General features: G+C 43.4%; 1 protein-coding gene across 1 annotated transcript in view; it reads right to left on the reverse strand.

The window, feature by feature from the left end:
• Positions 1-3,070: 3,070 nt before the first annotated feature.
• The window catches only part of LOC115408843 (band 4.1-like protein 1), a 41,241-nt gene continuing 21,011 nt past the window's right edge, over positions 3,071-23,300 (reverse strand). Inside the window, exons 4-24 of the mRNA XM_030119783.1 lie at positions 20,016-20,120; positions 19,175-19,217; positions 18,994-19,069; positions 16,689-16,907; positions 16,495-16,582; positions 16,249-16,401; positions 14,974-15,071; positions 13,184-13,359; positions 12,588-12,826; positions 11,965-12,006; positions 10,892-10,921; positions 9,644-9,799; positions 8,259-9,314; positions 7,057-7,107; positions 5,404-5,805; positions 4,920-5,126; positions 4,743-4,802; positions 4,478-4,570; positions 4,249-4,329; positions 3,769-3,885; positions 3,071-3,650 (exon numbers count right to left, since the gene is read on the reverse strand). Of these exons, the coding sequence (XP_029975643.1) occupies positions 3,645-3,650; positions 3,769-3,885; positions 4,249-4,329; positions 4,478-4,570; positions 4,743-4,802; positions 4,920-5,126; positions 5,404-5,805; positions 7,057-7,107; positions 8,259-9,314; positions 9,644-9,799; positions 10,892-10,921; positions 11,965-12,006; positions 12,588-12,826; positions 13,184-13,359; positions 14,974-15,071; positions 16,249-16,401; positions 16,495-16,582; positions 16,689-16,907; positions 18,994-19,069; positions 19,175-19,217; positions 20,016-20,120 (3,498 nt within the window). The 3' untranslated portion in view covers positions 3,071-3,644. The remainder of the gene's footprint in view (positions 3,651-3,768; positions 3,886-4,248; positions 4,330-4,477; positions 4,571-4,742; positions 4,803-4,919; positions 5,127-5,403; positions 5,806-7,056; positions 7,108-8,258; positions 9,315-9,643; positions 9,800-10,891; positions 10,922-11,964; positions 12,007-12,587; positions 12,827-13,183; positions 13,360-14,973; positions 15,072-16,248; positions 16,402-16,494; positions 16,583-16,688; positions 16,908-18,993; positions 19,070-19,174; positions 19,218-20,015; positions 20,121-23,300) is intronic.

Raw genomic sequence — 23,300 nt, forward strand, 5'->3', positions numbered from 1 at the left:
TTTCATGTAAAGATAGGACTTTAGTTCACGTGACGCGACTTTTTGATTTCTTTTGATTAACGTGGTTTTTCATCAATGTGCATGTTGAGTTGCCCGCATTTCAGATTATAAGGAGTTTCTCCTCATTTCACCTCCTGCTGTCATCTTTATCAGACGTTCGAATGCAGTTCAGTCATTCATTCATACTCACCCGATCCAGAGGAAAGTCAGAGGAAACTGGAGCTTAGTTCAGCTGACTCGACTCAAGCCATTGGTCCAATGTTTAAATCTTCAGTGTCCCTTTTATCCAAACAAGGGGAAGCTCCATCATGGACTGATCAGCAACAATGAGGCAGATACTCACGTGTACAGACGACAACAACCACCAACTCAAACCCGCCAATTTACATAACAGGTATGTATTTGTTGCTGGAGGAAAAATGAAAATTACTGGTATCTATATAATCCTTTCGGGAGTTTATTTTTGAAAAGGTTAAATGTTCATCTTCTGTAATCTCTGCTGGTCCCTGCTGTGATCAACACAGAGAGGCAGACAACCACACACACACACACACACACACTCATTTACACAAATATGGGCAAGCTCGAGTCACCGATCCACCTCAAACACACATCTCTGGACAAAATAAAGTGTAGTAAATAGTGTTCAGAAAACAACCTATGTAAAAGCTGGTTGGTGCAGTAACTACTGAAATGAGGCTCATGATGGAGCATGTCGTTCATTGATTCAGAGATCCACTTGACTATTTACTTTTACTTGTGTTCTTAAACAAACTTGAAGACAATTTGCTAAACTAACTACAACATAGCCATTAATAGATTGACTTGTTTGTGATTGTAAAATTACAGGCACCATGTTGTCTTTGAGGATGGATGATTCAACAAAAAAAAACAAAACAAAAAAAAACAGTCATAATGCAAAATGAGACAGATCAGAGTGATTTCCTCCTCATCTTGACTTTTATCTGCTTTCTTTATTCATTTTTTGAAGTAATGCAAGTACAATGTACAGCAAAGACACAGCACCAAGCAATGGAGAGCAGCAGAGCAGAAGATATGAAGCGGAGGAGGAAGACAGCTCTGTACAGAACGGACAGGGCTAAGTTTAAAGGTCAGCCAGAGGTCGTCCAGTCAGGCTTCGGCACCATGTGTCTCAGCCAAGCGTCTGCGATTAATCACAGTCCGGTTATTTCCTGTCAGACTTCCATGAGCGGGCCTTTTTCTGGAAGGAGGGAGGTGAGTTTGACGTGTCGATCCAGGAAAGCTGTGGATAATATCGCCCCCTTTGCGAGGGACGCGAGGATTTCAGCTGCGATGCTGGATGTTGAGACGCTTTGCTCCTCTCAGGTAACTGGTGCCCCCTAGTGTACATCGAGCCCGAGGCCAATAACTACTTTACATCTTCACAATCCACCAGACAGCACCAAATATACAGTACAAGCTATGCATGGCTGCATTGTTATTATTATTATTTTTTTTCCACCTTCCAGTTTGACACCCACATCCATGACTAACCATCACTTTATAAGATTTGGAACCAAAATCTGAAACACAACAGGAGGTACACTTCACATGTGAACACTGACTGTAAGGTTTAGTATCAGAAAGCCAAAGTTTCATCTCAGTAAAACCCTCCTAAACCCGCACGATGCTTTTCAGCTTCTTCTTTTTTTTTTTTCCCAGAATGACAGATGAATTATCTGCTGCATGTATTGATTTCTATATAAAATATGACATTTGCAAAGAGAGTTAAGTTATTTTTTTTTGTTTGTTTCTTTGTTTTTTTGACATTAAAGACAACATAATTAAAGGGAAAACCTCGCCATGCCAAATTTCTGCATTTGACTTCCTGGCACTTTTGTAATTAAAAGTAGCTTGTTCGTATAAAGTTATTTAATACAAAACGAGTGTTTGTACAATTGGACTGCTACCTTAATTGGCACATTAACGTGTCTACCCCACCATCCCTAACTTTCATGTACCAAATCACACACAGCTAAAAGCTCAAAGACGCGTCTCCTAGCGTACCGTATGTTTTATTTCTTTCGTACATGTTATTTTACATGAGTGGATATCAGAGTAGCTCTGATGCGTTCGAGCATTTTCAGCCCGGCAGCTGCTAGAAAGTTACAGGGAAAATAGTTAATAGAAACAGAGTAACAGTAATGAAAAAAAAAAACCATCAGTCACCAGAAAAACAGTGTACGGCTAAAGTCAGGTCTACTTCGTGTTTCTATGTAAATCAAATCAAGAACGGACTGAGGTGTTGTGATTTGTAAATATACCAGCACTGTAGCTGCTGCAACAGAATGAATCAACTATGATCTGCTATTATTCATTCACAGAATTTATGCTTCATATGTCTCACACTCACAAATGCACTTTTTTTAGGAATCCTAATTTCCTTCGTCATATTTGGAATTTTTTAAAGACTATTCCTTTCCTAACCCTAGATATTACAATCGATTTCCCTGATTACAAATCCAATAATGCAAGAAAGTATCATGCAAATGAGCGCAGACACTACTTTGTCTGACGCAGCGGCGGCCTGCTGTGTGACGGACGGAGCTAACTATGGATTTACTACAGAATCGTGGCCAAAGTGGCGTCGGATCCGCCTGGGTAGTAAAAGCGTATCTAAAGACCGGGAGGAGGAGAGGAACTGGGCTTCTTCTGGAACATCAGCATGCTCAGAAACTACACGGCCACAGCTTGAATAATTACAACGGTTACACGGTGTGTCACGCCTCCGGAGACCTACTGGCTCGTCCCCTCACACACACACACACCGAGTTGAGATACAAGTAGCAGAAGGAACAGATTAAAAGAAGTAATCAGACTACCTGACTTTGGTCCTAAAAAAAAGTACAAGAACACTTGCAGAGGACTGCGATCCTTTCTACACGTCACTCGCTGAGTGTTTATGCAGGGGTGAGAACGAAACGAAGGATTTCTTCTGCTCTCACTAAAACCCTGTTTCACTGGATGCTCGAACAGTGCTGGAGCTACATTTAATGGATTAGTTTACTCAATAACAAAGTGGAAACACACACAGAAAGCAGTCGTTTGTTTTTTTTTCAGCACACACAGCAGTTATTCAGAACAGCAAGGTAAAGCACTCTCATATTCCCAATTGATATCCCAGCTGATGCTGTCTGCAGGGGATGGGCGCCCACATGGCACATGACCTTGGATTATTCCACAGTGAATTATTAAAATAAACCCTGTCGACATTAAAATTTAACCTTTGAAAAAAGACTCCGTATTAGAGGCCCTGAGAGCTTTTGCCGGGATTTTAATTGAGTCGCGCCTGGTTCCATGTGTTTGGGATCGTTGTGAATCGGGCCAATGAGAGACCAAGAATGAAGTTCACCTTTCTTTTGTCTTTTCTTTTTTTGCACGTATGAATGTAACACCACTCCACTTCAATCATGAAATGTTGGAACAAAAATAAAAAAGATTCATTTGAAAGTAGTCCTGTTTTGGCTGTCTTAGTGGTGTGTGTGTGTTTGTGAGTGTTGTGAACTTGTACAGCAGGCTTCATCAAAGTGCCACAGGCAGTAGTAGTCTGATCAGTTGGGCTGGAATTTCAAGTCGGGTACTGACGCCTCTGGTCCATCGGGGGGCAGCCTCACCTCAGGAAATCAGGACTGCAGACAAGCGAGAAGAGATCGCCTTAAAACCTTAAACCCCGGAGCCTCAAAGGAAGGTTACGGGAGGCTAAACCCAGTCAGATACTATCAGCTGGTGTCAGGATGGCAAACGTACCTCTGATGCGCCGTGTCGATCCTCAGTGGACGATTCTGTTTCCCTGACAACGACTGCCTTTGTCACCTGCATGTCCGGATGCTGCTGCTTGGCCTCCTGGATGGCGATAGCCAGAGCCTGCAAGGACAAGGTGAGCAGCAGATCTCAGATGAAGGAACAACTGAAAAATCAGAAAAGTTAAATAATAACATTGAACAAGTCATCATGCATAGCCAGCAGTCTAACAAATAATATGGTTGTTAACTGAGTTTTACTTTCAGTCTGCGACAGCAGTTCTGCTCCACTTAAATTTTTAAAAGTCTTGTGCTAAAAAGGATTCAGTAGAAAAGGAAGATGAATCCACGGCAGATATTCCAGAGGGGCTCATATTCCCCGACCCCTCCAACAGAACTGCCTCCTGAGCTGCAGTATCTACCGAGCGTGTGTTTTAATTCCTCTCCCCACAGAATCCACAGGACTCGTTCAGCCGCGTCGGCCCACCTGTTCCTGGTCGACGTCGTCGTCTCCAGTGATTATGATCCTCTTCTCGATCCTCGTCTCTGAATATCCTCCTTTCACCGTCTGCAACACACAGTCATTAGTTTTTAGCAGCTCTCACTTCATCGGCTCGTTCCAGACATGATGAGAAATGATCTCTGTTCCTGTTGTGAAGCAAAAACACTTTGCGATAATGATACCTTAAAGTGTGTGTTTTTTAACTTTCTGTTACCTTCGTGACGTGAGTGGTTGCTGAGGTAACATTTTCAGTCATGAGGATGGGCGACCCCGCTGACTCTCGTCCCAGACCGCTGCCCTTGTGCACCTGAGAGAACGGAACGGAACAGCTGTGAGCGTTCAGTAAACACTGAGAACTCATACGAGCAGAAACCATCGCGCTCAAGGATCTTCAATCGAGCGCACATTCATGAATTCACGCCTTCAGCCTGTGTTAGAACTTTAGGTTGAGTGAGAACTGTAGAAGTGTTGGTACTCACAGGGGAAACACTCTGTCTGGTGGAGTAGGAGACTTCCGCCAGGCTTCCGATGCCGTGATCCTGAAAACAGAGCGACTCAGTACGTGACTTGTGTTATTCAGAGAATCGCAGCGTATTGTCCAAATTCATTATTCCACATTATCTTCACCGCAGCGGGGGCGGGGGGGGGGGGCTAACCTGGTCTGTGAACTCGACGATGGTGGTGGTGACCTCCGAGCCGTTGGGCTGGGTCTCTGTCCTGACGTCAGTCTTCCTCGCCATCGGCGTGGGCGTGACGTCGCTGGCCTCCCGGCTCAGAGGGGTGACGGCGGGTCTGTGTGACTGCTCCCTGTCTATTGACGACGACACCGGAACTGATCTCTTTGGTTTTTTGGGAACTACGGGCTGAAGAGCAGAAAAAGAAACAGGTTTTAGTTATGTGTGTCATTGCAGTCTCTTGACTGATTTCAGTGCATTTATTCCATCAGATTTATATTTTCAGTTCTGCAAGCTTTAAACCAATAGATTTCTAACTGGAGTTTATAAACCTACAACATCTACTATATGTTCCATGTTCACAGTGATCACAGGTAAACCACAGCACGAAAACAAAACTCTGATTTTTTCCATCACCTACTTAGAAACACATTTAAACAGCGGAGATGTGACCCGTTTGCTCTACCTGTACGTCCGGCCGTTTGACTTCCGGTCGGACCTCCTCGGCCTGGACGTGTTTGGTTGGAGGGCTGCTGCTGGCCCCTCTAGACAGAGGAGCTGCCACCAGCGGAGGAGGCGGCTCGGACGGCGCCTGCTGCTGGACGAAGTCGATGCCAAGACACAGACCGCCATCAGGCGAGAGATCTCGCTCTCCCAACTCTGACATCCCCCTGGAGAACTCCTCCATGCCCGTGTGCAGGTCTGTGAGCACGGTGAAATCTACTTCAGCCTCCAGGCTGGACGTAGAACTGACCGTGATGCTGGAGCACTTGCGTTCGATGCCCAGGTGGGTTTCCTTCAAATACAGGATCTCGTGGTCCTGGTCATCCTCTGACACGGAGCCCAGACGTCTCTCCCACGGTTCCCTCTGAAATCAAACAATCGCTATAGAACTCATGGAGCGCATTTAGTCTGAAATCGGTGTTTCGGACCATGTCAGAGGCGTCAAACATGAGACCTGTGGGCAGAAACACACCCGGCATGGGGTTTAATCCAGCCTGTAGGATTACAGTCCCTGCATTGTGCACAAACGACAAAGAAGATGTTGATTGATTTTTTTTTTTTTTTGAAGAAAGTACACTGAACAAAACAACACAAATGCAACACTTGTTTCTTGCTCACATTTTTCATGAGCTGAATTCAAACAGCTAAGGCTTTTTCTATGTATTTGTGTCAAATGTTGTAAACAAATGTGTCTAAATCAGTGTTAATAAGCACTTCTCCTTCACCGAGGTAATCCCTCCACCTCACAGGTGTAGCCAATCAAGAGGCTGATTAGACACAGGTGTGTCTCGGGCTGGCCACAATAAAAGACCACTGCTGTGTTGAGGGGGCAGAAAGTCGGTCACACACAGATTTAGACACATTCTGTGAACAATATCTACTAGAAATAGGCCTTTTGTGCACCTAGAAGTCTTAGAAGTTTGTGTCCAGCTCACGAAAAATTGGAATGAAAACGGAAGTGTTATGTTTATATTGTTGTTCGGTGTATGATTTGGCATTAAAAACAAGTCACATTATCACTGGTGAAGCAGCATTACCATCGAGTCCACACTGTGAAGGTCAAGCCTGCAAAGAGATGGTTTGTTTTGTTTTTTTTTCCCTCTGGTGATTGAGAAACTTCTGAAAAATCAATCTGAAGAAAAACAATTAGGTGAAGAGATCTTCTGGCAGGCATTTGGAGATTAAAATGAAGAGTTGAAATTGCACTTTGTTCCATCGAAATGTTCAGGTTGCTTAGGTTTTGTAAAAAAAAAGAAAAAAAATGCAACATAATCAAAGATTTAGCATGAAAACATTTCAATTCACTTCAATTTAAAATTGGCTAAACACAGTCCATGAATCAAAAATAATCTGACACTCCTCCTGCATGTTAGGAAGCAAATTTGGATTTTTAAATATCCTGTCAGATTTTCCTCCATTAGACAGACATTAAGTGACTGTGTCTTTAAAGAGCCATGTAAAATGATGACATTTGCAAAATTTGCACATTAAAACCAAATAAGCTAATGAGATCATCTTGTAGGAAATGTGTTAAATACCTAATTGCGAGTGTGTTTACTCATTTCCAAAGGTGTGGCGAAACAAAAAGTAAGAGAGGAGCTGAGGGATGACTCACTGAGGCGTCGCTGAGAGGCTCCTCGTGAATAGCGGGAGTGGGAGGTGTCTCCTGCAGAAAACAGAAACAAACAACAAGCAAAATGTTAATGATCACACGGATGGAGCCTGCATCAGTTCACAGAGATAACAGCCACACATCGTAATACTTCTGCACTGCTCGCTTGAGCGTCAGCGCACAGGAGGCAGGAGAAAGTTAGGAAGCTTTCTACGCTGCTGCCCAGGTGCGAGTTTCTGTTTTGTATGTCTTATCAAAGAATGATCTCAAGTTTGCAGCTCTTAAACTGCTTGCTTCTTCCACTGGCAGTGCTTAACAATGCAGTTTTAAAGTTAGAAAAAAAAAAACGAACTGGTCAAATTCAAGCTAAACTTCCATGGCAAACATTCCCAGAGACTCCAGAACTGAAGGCTACAGTCAGAAGCATGCACGTTGAGTGTATTTTACCATTATTAAAAATGACTGAAAGTGCAGTGGTAATGCCATGCACTGAAAGGTTTCATTTTCAAATCCCTTTCAGGGAAAAGGTGTTCATATTCGTAAAATGCAGCATATGAATGCCCAGACCCTGAAGAGGTTTGGCAGCTCTGCAGCCTGTGATTACATCTAATTGCCTTTTTCATCTTTTTTGCCATTGCTCCAGAGGTGCCAAGGCAGAACATTTGGCTCAAATGCCCTTCTCAGCCATTTACAAAAAGGATTCAAATCAAGTGGGGGGGGGAAAAAAAAGAGGTTTCAAAGAAAAATGGCGGTGAGGTCTTGCACTCCTTGCAACAGCAGACACCTTATTTGCACTGTGAGAATGTTGGAAGGAGAGACCAGGTGTTAACGTGACAAGTTATAGTGGGATTAAAAAAAAGAGAAAACGCCGCCTGAAGCTTAAGCAATGGGATCGTTGCTTAAAGGCCCGCAGCGTTCTGAAATGGCCAAGCAGATGTCAAGCTTTGCGTTTTTAAGGGATCGAAGGGCCATGGGCGTGAGCTGAGTCGATCAATGATGCGATGCGGAGGAACGTGAATTTTTTTTTTGCTTTCTCATACACAGCCACATGACTTCTGAGATATGTGTGGTGATTGTTTTTGGAGGGGGGGGGGTTGTTTTTAGATGATTAAAAACAAGGTCTGCACGACATCGCCTGAAGCTCATGCAATGTTTGACTTTCCGATGACTGACAGAGTGGTTAGAGGAGGGGCAGATGGTTTTACCGCTTGCTTCCTCTTCGCTGCTTCCTGACTGGCCGTCCTGTAGGGGGCGTGGCTGCTGTCCACGTTGCTCTGTCTGTCTCGGGACCACTGTGTTTTCAGAGGGAGGGTGCGGGGGGGCGCGTTGGGGAGTCTGCAGCTGAACTCCGAGACGTTCTGGAATGGGTCTTCGTGCGGCGGTGCTCCTTTCACCCACTGGCCATGCCCCGTTGAATCATGGTAGTCTCTGAGCTCCTGTTGTCCGAACGCCTCGTTCCTGATCTGTTGCTGCGCTCGACTTTGCTGCTGATGCAACGCTGTAGTTTCACCGTAATACTGAGCAGCTGCTGTATTTTCCTTGACAACATCTGCGGCGGATTGCAGTGCAGGATTATCATCCGATCTCCGCCCTGCTTGACAGGATCGCTCTTTTGATTTTGTCATCTGAACGTCCCCGGCCTCGCCGAAGAGGCCGCTGTTCGTCTGGCTTTGAATTTGAGGGTTTACAACATCTTTGTTCTCCTTATTCAAAGCCTTCTTTGATCTCTGAGGCTTGAGAGGAACTATTTTGGGGACTTCTGAGTGTGAGTTTCCAGTTTTGCTGAAGTCTTTCTCCCCCCTGGGACTCGGGTCTTTTATTTTCCAAGCTTCGCAATGCCTCGTGCCGCCTTCACTTCTGGCCCAGTCCCCAGCCACGGGTGTCTCAAAGCTCTTAGGTCCTTCTCGATACTCATACCGAGAGTGATTAAAGTCTTTGCTCATTTCACCCCTCTGCTTGTCGGGTGGAGAGCAGTATCCGTTTTCATGAACGTTTCTCTCCAACATAGAATCATGATGTCCGTTCGTCGTGACTTCACCATCCAGACGGTTTACATCCTTCAGCCCTGGTGATCTTAGGTCTGTCTCCTGCCTCGGGGATATTGCAAATCTAGTTCTCGAAGAGTCCCACCGTGTTTGGCAATTGTTCGTGTTCGCTTCATTCCAAGAAAACAAGTCCTCACTCCTTTCCCCTTTAGAGAAAGTGTCCGTTGTTCCTTCATAAGCATCCTGCTTGTCAATCAATTTGCCATCAGTGGTCGCCTATGTTGACATAGAGTAGACATGTGCATTAGCCTAACTGGATAAACTGCTCCTTAGTTTGTGACACTATTGTTCAACCAGTTTGATGAGTTAAAACAAAAGGAAAATTGTGATCAAGTGGGGGGATTAAAACTGCAATATTTTAATATAATTGAGATGTTTTTTTTTTCCAGTGCTTTGGATTATTGAAATCACAGTTTTCACAACATATGAAAAGAAAAAATAACATTGGCTCACACCGATGCATTGTGTTAAAAAAACAAAAAAAGTGGCATGTATGAGAATAAAGGCAGTGTGATTTGGAAGTTGGAAAAGGACGTCAGACTGACCGCTTTGCGCTCAGGGGTTCCTCCTGGAGGAGTGGCTGAAGAGATGCGTTTCTCTCTCTGGGCCATCTTGCTGTTGGGTTGCCTCAAAGCCCTCTTCAGCTCATTGATGCTGGCCTGGTGCTTCTGGATCACATCGTCCGGCTTGTCCAAGAACTGCTACTCACACAGCACAGGAAACATCAAGGACACAAATTAACTTCTGTGAACCTCCTTCCTTTGAGTGAGTCTCCGGTCAGGCTCATTTCTGCAACTGACATGTTGACAAATGAAGCTGAGAATTACTTTATTACACTAAATCTAATTGCTTTCCAATCAGGATGCAGTGACCTGTCCAGTTTGGACTGAGACTGGGTTCTCTATGAACATTCACTACAACAACAAAGAGAGCGAGTTAAAAATTTAGAGCTGAAGAAAACCTCCCATTTGTCTCTCATGAACTGTTATTAAAAATGCAGATTTAATGTAACTTCTGAGTCACTTTCCTCAGAGCTACAGCAGTTAGCTGTTCATCATTTCCAACAGCTTAAGCACCCATCATATTTCCTTTTCTCTATAAAGCAACTTCTTATTACGTTATTTCAGCAGTCTGATATGTTTAATAGCTGCTACTTTTTAACTTTAAACTTAGACTACACAATTCTTTACTCTGAATCAGAAGTGACAACCGCAAGGCGTGAGTCTGCAAAAATAAGGACAATATCCTGCACGTCATCTACGGACACCAATAAATAAATAAAGCAGAATGCAGCAGTTGTCCGAGTGTAATTAATAAAGTCGACTGAAATTTGGATGCGGTCCAACAATTCGCTTTCTTGAGAATCATCTGCTAACAGGGTGGCTGGATGCTCACCTCATTTTCTGCTGTTTCATTGTCAGCTGTCGCTCTATTCCACTAACACCAACAGTCTATGACAATGTCACACCGTCTCACTCTCGCATGAGGACACAGATTTTGAACCTGGACCAAATACATTGTCGTTGTTTATTTTCTGTTTATCAGAATTTAAATGTTTTAGATTAAAAAAATATCACAAATTGCACCACTTAATGTTTCAATAGTTATAGACAACACACATAATGTATTTGTAACTGACATTAATGGGGAAAAAAAATAAGTTTTTAACATGAGCTCCACAGCTACCGTGGTGTTAGATGATCACTGGCAGAAACCGTCATGAACAACAGAAACACCGAGCACCTGGTGAGGGTCACACACAGCACATGCCAAAAAGAGAGGACAAGCAGTACCTCCTGTTTGGGCCGCAGGGTGACCACATCCTTGTCCGACAGATAAAGGGGGTGGGGGGGCAACGTGAGATGAAGTGAGGGGTGTTCGAGCAAAGCAGGGGGGGGGTTGAGAAATTTTGGAGAAAAAGGAGGAACAGATGCGTGCAGAGACAAAGAGGTAAAAATGCCGCAGGTGAGTCAAAGAGGCAGGCAGCCACACCAACAGACAGAAACAGTTGACACCGTCGGGATCGAGACCGTGAAGCCATTTAATAAGCTGCCAAGAAGACAGGGGCAATCCATTTTCTGTTGGCCAACTGGTAATTAATGCAGTCAGTTATTGACTGGACCTAAGTGTTTGGCAGTGGATTGTTCCCATTCTTCTTCATCCAAAGATTTGATGTGAAGGCATTACAAAACCACAAATGAAGAGTCCATTAAGTGACTAATGCATTGCCAATATTTCCTGCAAACACAAAACAAAAACACAGCCACGCGTACTTTAAGAGGAAATATGCAACACAATCTGGGAAGCTTGTTTCGAATTCAAATATTTCCAGTAGTTACTAATTGGATAAGTGTGTGCGGAGATGTTTGAGCGTTTTCGGCAGGAGTACATGGGGATTTGCGCACAGGGAAACCACAGATTCCCTGAATCCTCAGCAAGAGATTAGGAGCCATCTGTTTATTCTGCTAATCACAATCAATCCCTTTAATATCACACAGGGACGCAGTTCAAGATGCGCGCTGCTAATTCGGCTCCGTCAAATTGAGGAAAAGCTTGGTCCTGCGAAGCTCTCTGGTTTTAAGCCAGTGGATGAGATCGAACTGTTCATTCAACTCAAGTGTGACTCTCCACTGACAGTATTTCCCAGTGGAAACAAAAAGAAAAAGACTGAAAATAAAGAGACTGAATATATGTATTTGAAACATTTTGAGGCTATTCTTCTAAAAAGTCAATTCATGCAGCTCCCATTTCTTTCACACATAACAAGAGAAGAAAAGAAAAATGACAGGTCGTGCTCCAAAAACATAGAATAAAAGTGCATATCCCACGACAGCCGAACAGTCAGAAAAATCCAAGGCCAAAATACCTCTGGCTTTGAGTCATATAAAGGCGAGCCTGCCTCCTCACCCTGCGAGAGAGGACAAGGTAGAGGACAGATGTGTAAAAGCAGCGGTTAGCAGAGAGCGTTAATATCAGCAGCAGCAAGGAAACAAAACAGTGTGTTAGTGGTAAAATTGCTGGGTGAGAAAAATATAATTTGTAGCAAAAGAGGTCAAGTTAGATTCTGAGGCAGGTGATTTATAAAGAGAAGAGAAAAAGAGAGGACTCATTCTGAGCAGCCTCATATGTCTGGAGAGGAGCGGAGAAGAGGGGAAATTAGGCCAAGGGGAGAGAAATAAGGACTGTGATTACAGTCTCAAATGAAAAGAAACGTATGTGTGTGTGTGTGAGAGAGACGGATGAGGAGCGTGAGTTCAGGAGGGTTTGTTCTGATTGGGGTGCAGAAGGTGAGGTGAATATTCTTGATGAACCAAGTGTTTCTCTGCAATCTACTCAAAATATACATGATTCACACGCGCAGCATTTCAGGCAAACAATTCAATTCCATTCAGTTTTATTTGTGGAGCGTCGGAATACAGTTCAGTCATTTCTTCACACTTTTAAAAGAGAAAAACCAAACGATGAGAAGGAAATGGTGAGGTGTGATACCTTGAGCTCTAAGGTTTTGGTCGGTGTTGAGGTGTTGGCATCAAATATCTGCTTCTGATCTTGACCGTCATCCGGCTCCAGCTCCTGATCCGTGTACTGGTCCTGGTCCTGATAGTGATACTGATCGTGGTCCAGGTCGAGACTCCCCTCTTGGTCCAGGTCCTCTCGGGACATGAACTGCGTCCGATCGCTGGAGCTCCGCTGGGACAGCTGGTCCATGCTGTCACCCAGAGCCGAGGCTGTGAAAACGCAGTGAAAATGAGGAATAACGTCCTCCGAGTTCAGTGGTGAAGCTTTTAAGCATCATTATGCGCTGTAGAGTGTTTAACAGGGGGGCATATACAACTCAATAAGCTTTCCAAATGCATAAACCTCATTTTCATTCATGTGTTGCCTCAAACAAAAGGATCTCAGAAAATGGAAAGCACTCCTTTCACTTTGAAATATTTTCACCCAGAGGAGAGGAGCGTCTCGTCTATCATTTATCGTTATCCACCGATCGGTCTGTTTTCTGAAGCTGAGAAGAAGGAGCCAAATTACTGCCGCTCAGAATTCACCGGGACACCGCGCATGCTGTCCTTGACTCCCCTCCTTACCTCCGTCGATGCTGCGGGGCATCATGTACCGCTTGCTGACGGAGCGCTCGAACTGAGGGGCGGGCCTGTCGATCAGCGCGCTGGCCTGGCGGGTCTGGGCCTGAGTCCGTCCGCTGTAACGGAACTTGGAGCCGATCACTAGGAAGCCCTTGGGAGGAGGCTCAGGGGAAACCAACCTGCAGGAAAGTTCACTTTATGTAAATTCAGCACCGGTGCTGCTGCTGAACGCTGCCGCAGTGGTTCTAATCGAGTTTTTATACGAATGCTCATTTGTATTCAATATGGGGTAAATGAACCGAGTTGCATTGAATTTTTATGCAGGAGTTTTTCCTCCGGAGTTAAATGAGCATTTTAGATGAGTACGATCAAAAAAGACTGCAGCTCAAATGTAGATATGCCATAAAAATTATAGCTCATTTCACAACAAACTCCTCAAATACCAAACCTGGCTCAGCTTAAAGGTTATTAAATCCCTCAACTAAGACTGCTAAAGATTCCTTGTGTCTTCTCTGTGAGGTTCCCAAGCAGCCAGCAGGGCCTCCGGGAAGTCGATGTGCTGAATCAAGAAAAAGTCGCCCCACATAATCCCACAATATGTTACATTTGGCTGGACTGCAACCGCGGTGTCAGCTCGAGGCCTGGCCTGGAAACGCTCGCCGGTCACTGAGAGTGCCATCAAAGTTACACCAGTGTGCTAAATGACACATTTTAAAAACAACACTACATTCTCATTTTACAATGAGAACAGACAGCTATTTCAGTATTGTTTTGATCTACACTCCAGCCTTCTGGTGGCAGCACTGCGCCACAAAGATGGTCTGACAAATAAACAAGGAAGAAAAAAAAATATTATTTTTTTTTCTGTCTTTCATTATTTAATCGAAATAAGTTTGTGTGTCGGTAGAAGAGTTTATTCACATCAATAGTTTAAAAAGTTTTCTGCTCCTGCCTAATCCTGTTTCAGTCAGTGTGTAATACGCACAAAAATGACTTTTTAAATACTGACTATTGTATTATTTTACATGTATGATGACTGACAAAAAAAAAAAAAAAAACACTCATATATAAGAAGTGGTAGAAAAAAGAAAACAAGACAAAAGCCAAGCAAACTTTTTAACATTCCAGTGTGATGCCTTCATTTTAAAGGTTTGGAGGTTTTTTGATGTGGTGCGATGTTGAAGCTGCTGCAGAGATAAATCAGAGAACCTGCCAACGCTGAACGATGGATCAGGTGAGTGTCGTGACTCACAGATTTACCACCATCTTTATGTTAATCTGAAAAATATTCATTTAGCAGTATTAAAAAAATATATTTTTTTGAAATACATGTGTAGACTAAACGCTTCATTTGCATGTAAAGAAATGCTTCTCTGATATTATCTTACTGGAAAGAGTCCGTTTAAATCATTCATCACTGGAAATGACATGAAGTTACCCTCTCATATTTTCTGCATAGCTGGTCTCAAATTATCCTTGAAGTTTTGCCGATCAGTGAGTTAACAGAAAGAGTGATTTATGTTTTGTGTGTGTCAGAGTGAAAGATGTATCTGTGTCTTTTTACTGAAAAACCACCTACTCATAACAAAGGAGTTTGCCCTGAAGTGCTTCCAGTTCCCACACCACAGTAAATCATGCAGGAAAGTTACCATGAAATTTTGAGGGATCGACACACTTGTCGGTGACGTTTGAGGGATACCTTTGTTGTGCGGGGTGTCGATGGTGCATGCAGGTTGCCGTGGCGACAGTGCAGAGAGAGTGACTGTGAGTACCTACGTTGATCGAGTTCCTACCTGAAGAAGGTGTGGTGCTCAATGCAGACCTTCCACAATCGCTTCGAGGCCCGATGGTTGGGCAGCTTGAAGCCTATGGTGCTCTCAAACTGTTCATACTGAGTGGTGAGACGAAACAGTGGAGATGAGGAGGAGGAGGAGGAGGAGGGGGTGGGCAGGTGAAGGAAAAAAAAGGAAAGTGAAGGAAGCAAAGTGTGGGGAAAGATGGAAGAATGGCGGCAGGGTGAAATGTGTTTACTTCGCAGCAATGAGAAAATCAATGCTTTTCTGTTTACTCATAAAAATATATTCTCGCTTCTCCCGCCGACATGTCGTGTGGATTTTCCATCTCTAACCATCCTATAAATTTGTCTTTCATGCACTCACTCCATCAGGTGTTCAGTGGAGTGAACAGGAGGAAAACGCTTTCAAATCAATAGGTTATTAGCAATATAACAGGTCTTTAAACATTAGGAGGTGCACATTCACAACTTTTTTTTTCCCCCTACACCATAAGTCTTCGGGGACGGTTCAGAATAAAACGCTTTTTTTTTTTTTGTTTTTAAACTCAGTGAAGACCCTCCAGGCAAATCTGAAGTGGCAGCTGACTTGAGAAAATAGGTCTGCAGGAGAAAGTATATGCAGAGAGGGGGCTCCGAATTCACTATAAAGATGTCAGTGTCATTTTAACAGTGGATTTAAAATCCTCTGTAGATACCCTAAAGGCCAGAAAATGAGGGAAAAAAAATTATAATAATTTCAGCGAGTAGGAAAACCATGGTGAGTATAATGTGGCTCTAACGCCCGCAAAGAGAAATCCTTGAATAAAATGCAAATCCTCGTGGCTGTGCTAATCACACTTTAAAGTCACCATGGAGGAAGACAGAAGAAGGACACGAATAAAAAACATGACCTATCAGCCTAATCTGAGAGAACGGTATCTGTAGGGGCTGTAAATAATCGGGCGTGCTCAAAAAAAAAAAAAAAAAGCGCACTCTGCCACGAGGTCTGCAGCAGATAAATCTCAAAAGTAACACTTTTATCAAAGCATGAAATGACTATTTATGCTGCTTGGACGAGTCAAAAGAGGCAATGATGTAATTTTAACAACTGTGAAACCATGAAATAGAAATATGAAGCTGGCTCTTTACCAAATGATCCTTTATTCCATATGCCTCAGCTGTGCCCAAGTGACTCTGATCTCTTCTGGTGAGCTTTGCATGCAGTAATTGCTCAGTGAACTCATCACAAGTGAAGTAAAACGGTATATAAAAGTCAATGACAGCTTTTATGTACCTCTCCGGGGCGGATCTTGATGTAGAAGTTGCTTCTTTTGTAGGAGATCTTCAGGATTTTCGGCCAGGCGAAGCGGTTGATTCTGAGGCGGTCTCGGTAGATGAGCAGACCGTTGGCAGACACACCCAGCATTATATCAATTCCCTCTGAATCCTGGAAAACAGTAAGGTATTACAACACCTTAGAAGATCCACTGACGGGCAGAAAGTGTCAAAGATCAGAGAAGGTGCTGTTATTGTGAAGTACTTTAGCGTGATGCAGGTCCACTCCGTACATCGACAGCTTCTTGGCATTTTCTAAAAAGTTCACCTCTGCCTCCGCTGGACTCATCCCTCTGCAGAACAGCAAATGATTTATGGTTTCTCATCACATCCCCGGCTGATAAATGGCCCTCAGTTTATTTGCTCAAGTCACGTTTTTGTTTTGTTTTCTTTCCCGACCTGTAGTTGCGGTGCAGCTCCATCACCCTCTCCTCCAGCTCGCGGGTCTGGTTGGGGGCGAAGTGGAACTCGCTGACGTAGTCCGGGCCGTGTTCCTCGGGGTCGTAGTCTCCCAGTTCAGCCTGGACGGTGTAGGAGCCCAGGAGGGCGTGGGTGACAAAGGAGCATGGGAGACGGCCCGAGAGGATGTCGTCTCTCAGCTGCAGGCACAAGTAATACCTGAAGAAACAGAGATGAAGACCGTTACGTTTGACATCTAATGGCTTCAGGATGGACTGTGATTCAGCAAAAATCACCCTTATAACTGAAAGTGAACTTGGTAACAAACCTTCTCAACATACGCTTGTGTTTCATGGAAAAATGTGTAAATAAACACATTGACTCAGTATTAAATGTGTTCTACTTGTTAGTCTCTGAGAATGCCATTACCAATCCAGTTAAAGTTGTGGGAGAACTTAATTTTTGGAGCTCAACATGAATAAATATTTCCTGCTTTTCATCTCAAGTTTATCTTTAAACCTCACTGCAGAAATAGGATAAATTGTTTCTATTAAAAATATTCCCACATCTCTTAATATGTTGATATTATTTGGTCCAACAGTTTAATCACTGCATAAAAATCTCGCGCATTGATGTTGCGTCAGAGCGTGGTTGATTTCCCAAGACTTTGTGGCTGGAATTTTTTTTTTTTTTTTTTGGTAAGCTTAGAGAATCTTTCCACTTTTGATTAATTCAAAAACAACTTGCAGCAAACACATGTTCATAGAGGTGTCGCTTTGCTCAGTGAAGGTCAGATTAAACAGAATCAACTCCTGTCATTACAGGCTTAAAAAGCAGCTCGTTCCAGCAAAATATCCACATTGAGGCACACATTGGAGAGTTCCTGTGTGTTTTGACACCATTTCAGCAAATAGTGTTGTTTTCTCTGTCAAGCGCTTCTCTATGTATATGTCTGTTCACTGTAAAGCCTGTATATTAATATTTACTTGAAAGATATATTATTCTTTCTCATCTGACATCTTTACATTCTATTCTTTTAATATTCTATTCTGTGTGAAGCTGTAAAGAATTTCCCTCTGGGATTAATGAACTTTACATTGTGTTGCTGAATATAGTCCACATTAGTTATCCACCGTGTGTGTGGTTCCCCTCCTCTGGTCCCAGAAAAACGACAGGCTGACAGTAAACAACAGCAAGCCATCCATGCAACGATGAATCATTCGAAAAACAGCAAAAGTGAGAGAAATTGAAAGAAAATTCATATGTTGAACATCCCCATCACTAATTTCTGCAGTGACAGATTACCTGAAACATCTATTCTGGTGGACAGTCTAAAGCTGGATTCAGCAGTGGCTGCTTGCTAAAGTCGAATGTGTTTGTAGTACTTGACAGTCTGTGTAGAGAGCGGCGACTGCAGGCCCAGCGGGGGAAACATCAGTATCAGTCAGTCACCAGCTGCACTGCTTAAAGCCAGCTAAACTCTCACACAGTACTCAAGTGTGTTTAGGATTGGACATGCACGAATTTATAAGGCTGCCGTTATCTCCAGCAGTGTGTGCTCGTACGTCCGATCTGAGAATACATCCATACATTTGCAACGGATTGATGCGTGCTATGTGAGAATGCCCTTTATGGATTATAGCACTGCATTCAATACAATCACGGTTTAAGATCTTCTTGACAAACCATCAAACTTAACAATTCCACTTCACAATGAGCAAGTAGAGCTGGTGCAACGTTTCAAGACATATCAGTAACAACCTCACCTCAGTCAATACCACACTGGCTGTGAACAAGGCGAACCATCACCTGAGGCACTGGAAGAGGAACACACAGCACCTGGCTGTTCTACGGTTCATCGATCGAGAGCATCCCGGTGTACAGCATCCCGGTCTGCCGTACGCCGGCTGCAGCTCATGACAGTCCCCTCCTCTCACCAGAAGAGGTGGCCAGACCACGATACCTTGGCAGGAGGAACCGCCACCATCAGAGACACTACCCAGCCGGGGCACCAGCTCGCTCACCTGCTCCCTTCAGGAAAGTGGAACCAGTCTGTTCACCAGGTTCACCCACAGTTTCCTCTCTCTCTGCAGTGCATCTACAAACTGTCATCGACAACCCCTGAAAATGTGAACTCTCTGCAATATCACTTCCTGCATATTTACTATTTCACAAATGTCTTGCTGTTTTTGTCTTGTCTTGGAATGTTTTCAGTAAAGTCTTTTTTTAGTAGATCCAATAAATATACAACTTTTTTTTTTGACATTTATGTTGATAAACTTCTATCCTCAGTGATCAGACCTACCTGGTGATGTCTTCAATGAGTACAGATGGGTCTGGAGGGTAAAACTTGACAGAAAATCCCAAAATCCAAGAACCGACTGTGGATAAAGCACCAGCATGTTGTTTTCATTCATTCCAGTACAGTCTGTGTGTGGATTGCTTTGTGCTTGGGTGTGTGTGTATAATACATGTGCTGCACTTACCCCGAATTTGCTTCTTAATCTCTTTGGAAGGATCCAACCAATTCTGATAAAGAAAAGGGAGACAAAAAAAAAAAAAGGAAAAACAATCCTCTTTGAGAAATTCGACCCTCAGCAGAACCATCCATATCCACATTTTTTAAAAAGCTCTTTTGAGTGCACTTGCCTTTTCAAATCTGTTACCCTGTTGAACTCTTAATATATTCATGCAACAGGAAAACTGATAAAGGCTCCCATAAACGCACGCGGCATCAATATTGGTGCTATAAATGCCAGTTCAGCTCAGCCCAGTCTACTTAATGCTACCTGAGCTTTCACGACCCTGAGCACCGCTTTCAAAAGGCCAAACTCTATAATCAAATTTTAAAATGTGAAAGGCCATGTATGTCACTCTCGGGTCTCGTGTGGTTTGGCCCAGACATGAGGGCAACCAAGATTTCACAGCTTTACAACACCTGGAAGAGCGTTCAGCTGAAAGCTTGTTGACATTTGATCTGATATTACCGTCAAATAATCCTGCTAAAAATATCCTGTTAGAACTTCACGTTGGCCTTGAAGACTCCAAAGCTAATAATAAAACAATCCGAATCACTGCTACGTTTTTAAATGAAATTACAGACTATTGTGGGTAAAACTTTCTATATCTGTAAAGTCTTTCAAATTTAAAGAACAGTTCCCATCTCAGTAATTTGGTGTAGTTTCTCACTGGGTATCAAACTGTTGGTTTAACTGCAGCTGCATCTGACAACAGCAATGCATTGCCAGACAGAGTAAAAATTCAACAATAAACATCCTTCAGAATCCAAATATGTTTGAGTGTGAGTGTGCGTTTTGTGTGCCTGACCTTGGAGTTGTCTGTGTCCTGGAAAGTCAGGCCAAAGTAGTCCCTTTCCAGCAGGTTCAGATGGCCACACACCATGTCCAGCAGGGTCTGGCCCTTGGCAAATTTCTGTCACACACACACACACACACACACACACACACACACACACACACACACACACACACACACACAGGCAGATATGTGTGTAGGTAGACACAGCAGGTGTGCAAAGAGGTAAAGGTTGAGATTTCATAAATGTCACAAGCTGCAAAAAACAAAGAAGAGATACGGGAATGTATTAATGCAGTGAGGAATGTTGGAGACTTTGTTTCCCTATTAAGTGATCTATTTTATAAAAACAATGGGGACTCAAAACCTGAATTACACGCCCTACTATTGCCCCCCCCCCCCCCCCCCCCCCCCTTTCTTTTTTTAAAAGAATACCGGTGACTTCTGAAAGATAATGAGCTTATTTAAAACCTGATTAGCATGGTTCATATTATATGTGGATTTTAAGTGAAATATATAATGAGGATGTAAACAATGGCTTGATGGAAGCTTCCTGTCTGTCCTCTCTCCTGCTGAGGAGGAGGAGGAGGAGCTGTCCTCTTCATGCCTGTATAAGGAGAGGACCGGCGTCTCGCATCAGCTGCGTTTGAACAGACCACACCCTTTTTTTCTCTCTTCAGCCCTTCGGGGCTGAATTCAAGGCCTCTGTGGGTTGCACAGACAGACTTGGCAAAAATGCTATTTCCACACACTCATGCGTGCATGTGCACACACACACACACACACACACACACACACACACACACACACACACACACACCAGATTCATCTCCTAGGGAAACCTGGCTCCTATAGCGACAAGGCAACCAAGCAGCTGTTACCATGACAACAGAAGTAATAGGTCCCTTCTGCATGTGCGTGAGCGTGCCCTCTCACTTCCTCCATATCTGGTTACTACAAGGCCGGGCTTTAAGGAAATCTTGCAGCACAGTCAGCATAACTTTACAGAAAATAAGGAGCGGTAGTGATTTAACCACTGCAAATTGATCTCTCTCTCTCTTTTCCTCCCTCCGTCTCTCCCTGCTGGAAAGACACTGGTTAATGGTGAACCAGCATGTTCACGCTGCTAGTAAATTACCCACACACACCAATGCACAACGTATCCTTGTGAGCATGGCCAGGCTACTGTATGTTGGCCAGACCGGCTAAAATAATATCATAAATCACCTGCATAAATCACCATAATTCACCAAAAACAAAAAAACAAAAAAAAAACAATGCTGTTTCTTCAGCAGAGCCTGCACTCAGGCTGTCATGGGTGAAGCAGCAGTAGAATAATGCTGATTAACAGTCAGAGGAGGTAGTCAGATTTTTGGGGAGTGAACCACATCTAGGGTTTCCCAACATAATGAAATTGCTGCGTACTTCTCATTTGGATGGAGGGCCATGCATGGCGACCGATTCTAGAGCTATTGATGAGATTTTGTTGTCACTCCAGCTGGATCCAATCACATTGGCCTGATGGTGTTCGCAGTCATTTGGTGTAATCCTTTTAGCTGATCACCTTGTCCAAGCAGAGCAAGACAACGAGAGGCTGTGTGTAGATGAACTGGTTAAGGACTGATCATATAGAGAGGAAATTTATTGAACTTAAACACTTCAACTAATGAAGAGGGGGAGGGGCAACACGGAGGAATCACAGAGCTGGATTTAGTGTTAAGCCTGGATTTAAAAAAAAAAAAATCTTTAGAACAGCCTTCTCCAGTGCATACTCAACAATCTCACCATGGCTCGGCTTATACTGGGAAAGGTATCACTTTCAGAATTACGAAATTCACTATTGACTCAGTAACCTCTGTTTCTCTGGTGTATTATGGTGCAATACAGCAGGGGATTCATTTGCTCTCGCTTTAAGCACAACCACTGATTGCCTAACCCCTAACCTTAACCTCAGCTTTCCACTGAAGTACGTCTATTACAATAGAATTCCTGAACTTGCATTATGGGGACTTCTTTACATGACAAACATTGGTGGATGTAATTTTCTGTGTTTTTTCAGACTTTCAGGGGACTCTGGTTTCCTGTCGACTTCGTTAAAAGTGGAGAACAGGCCCAGTAATTGGGGGGTTTAGAGGGGTGTTTTTTTTGTTTTTTTTTTCTTCAGACACCTGGGGTATATTTAGGGAGAATTTTGCTCACAAAATTTTTTTGAGAAAAAAAGGGGTGGATAAAATGAGTAATTTCATTAGAACAATTAATTTCTTCAAATAAAATCACAAACGGTGCCTTAAGCCATTGGTGTAATAACAGTAGTGGACTATATTTAAATATTTAACAGATATTTGAACTCTTTTAGTCTCTAACTAGCACGAGAAGAGTTCTGCTTTTTTTTTTAACTTAATTGTGAGTGTGTATCCAAATATAGGAGATGAGTAAACAGTGAAAATACCTCACCACATTGTAGTTGACAGCCTTAAATGCATCAGTATACCAAAGTTGCCTTTACAGTTTTTCTTGTTGTTGGTAATTTTCCACTCAGACATAAACCTATTCATCTGATTTAAAGACTGATTCTCTCTTTCACAGAATACAAAAGGTGAGATAATCACAGTGATCAAGTCCCTTGGTGAACTGAACCCTGTGAGGTCTGTGAGGAAGAACTGCAGCCGTTTTTGGATGAAATGCAGGCAAGAACTTGCGAGCATCTGCCTGTCAGCCAGACAGAGTCTGAGCACCGGCAAAAAATATGCTCTGCGGTTGCCTTGAGCAAAATATTTGACACAGTTGAGCCTTCAGAGGCTCAGGCTGTATGTACTCTGACCTGTGCAGAGATGAGGAAGAGGAACACTTGTGTAGGAAAACATTTCAGAGAAGCTCTCTGTTATGCGAAGGAATGATGCAGACCATCTTGCAGATAAAACTGACTCAGGAGCTTTTATTCTTGAGTCGACTGAAGTCCTTCAACATCTGCCGTACTACGCTGAGGTTGTTCTGTGAGTCTGCGGTGGCGAGCGCGATCGATCCTTCATGCTGTTGCATGCTGGGGCAGCAGGCTGAGGGTGGCCGACCCCAACAGGCTCAACACACTAATCAGAAAGGCTGGTGACGAGGTGGAGGTACAGATGGACTCGTACAGGTGGGCTCAGAGAGGAGGATCTGTCCTAGTCTCATCCTTTTTTAAACGAGGCAGAGCTCGGCTTGAACAACATGAATCCTTCATTTAGTTTCAACTAGAAAAACACAAAATAAAACATTTAACATTTCCTCCGAGGAACCACTTTAGATCTCTGTGCAGCA

Source organism: Salarias fasciatus, chromosome 20 (genome assembly GCF_902148845.1).
Source record: "Salarias fasciatus chromosome 20, fSalaFa1.1, whole genome shotgun sequence".
Lineage (NCBI taxonomy): Eukaryota > Metazoa > Chordata > Actinopteri > Blenniiformes > Blenniidae > Salarias > Salarias fasciatus.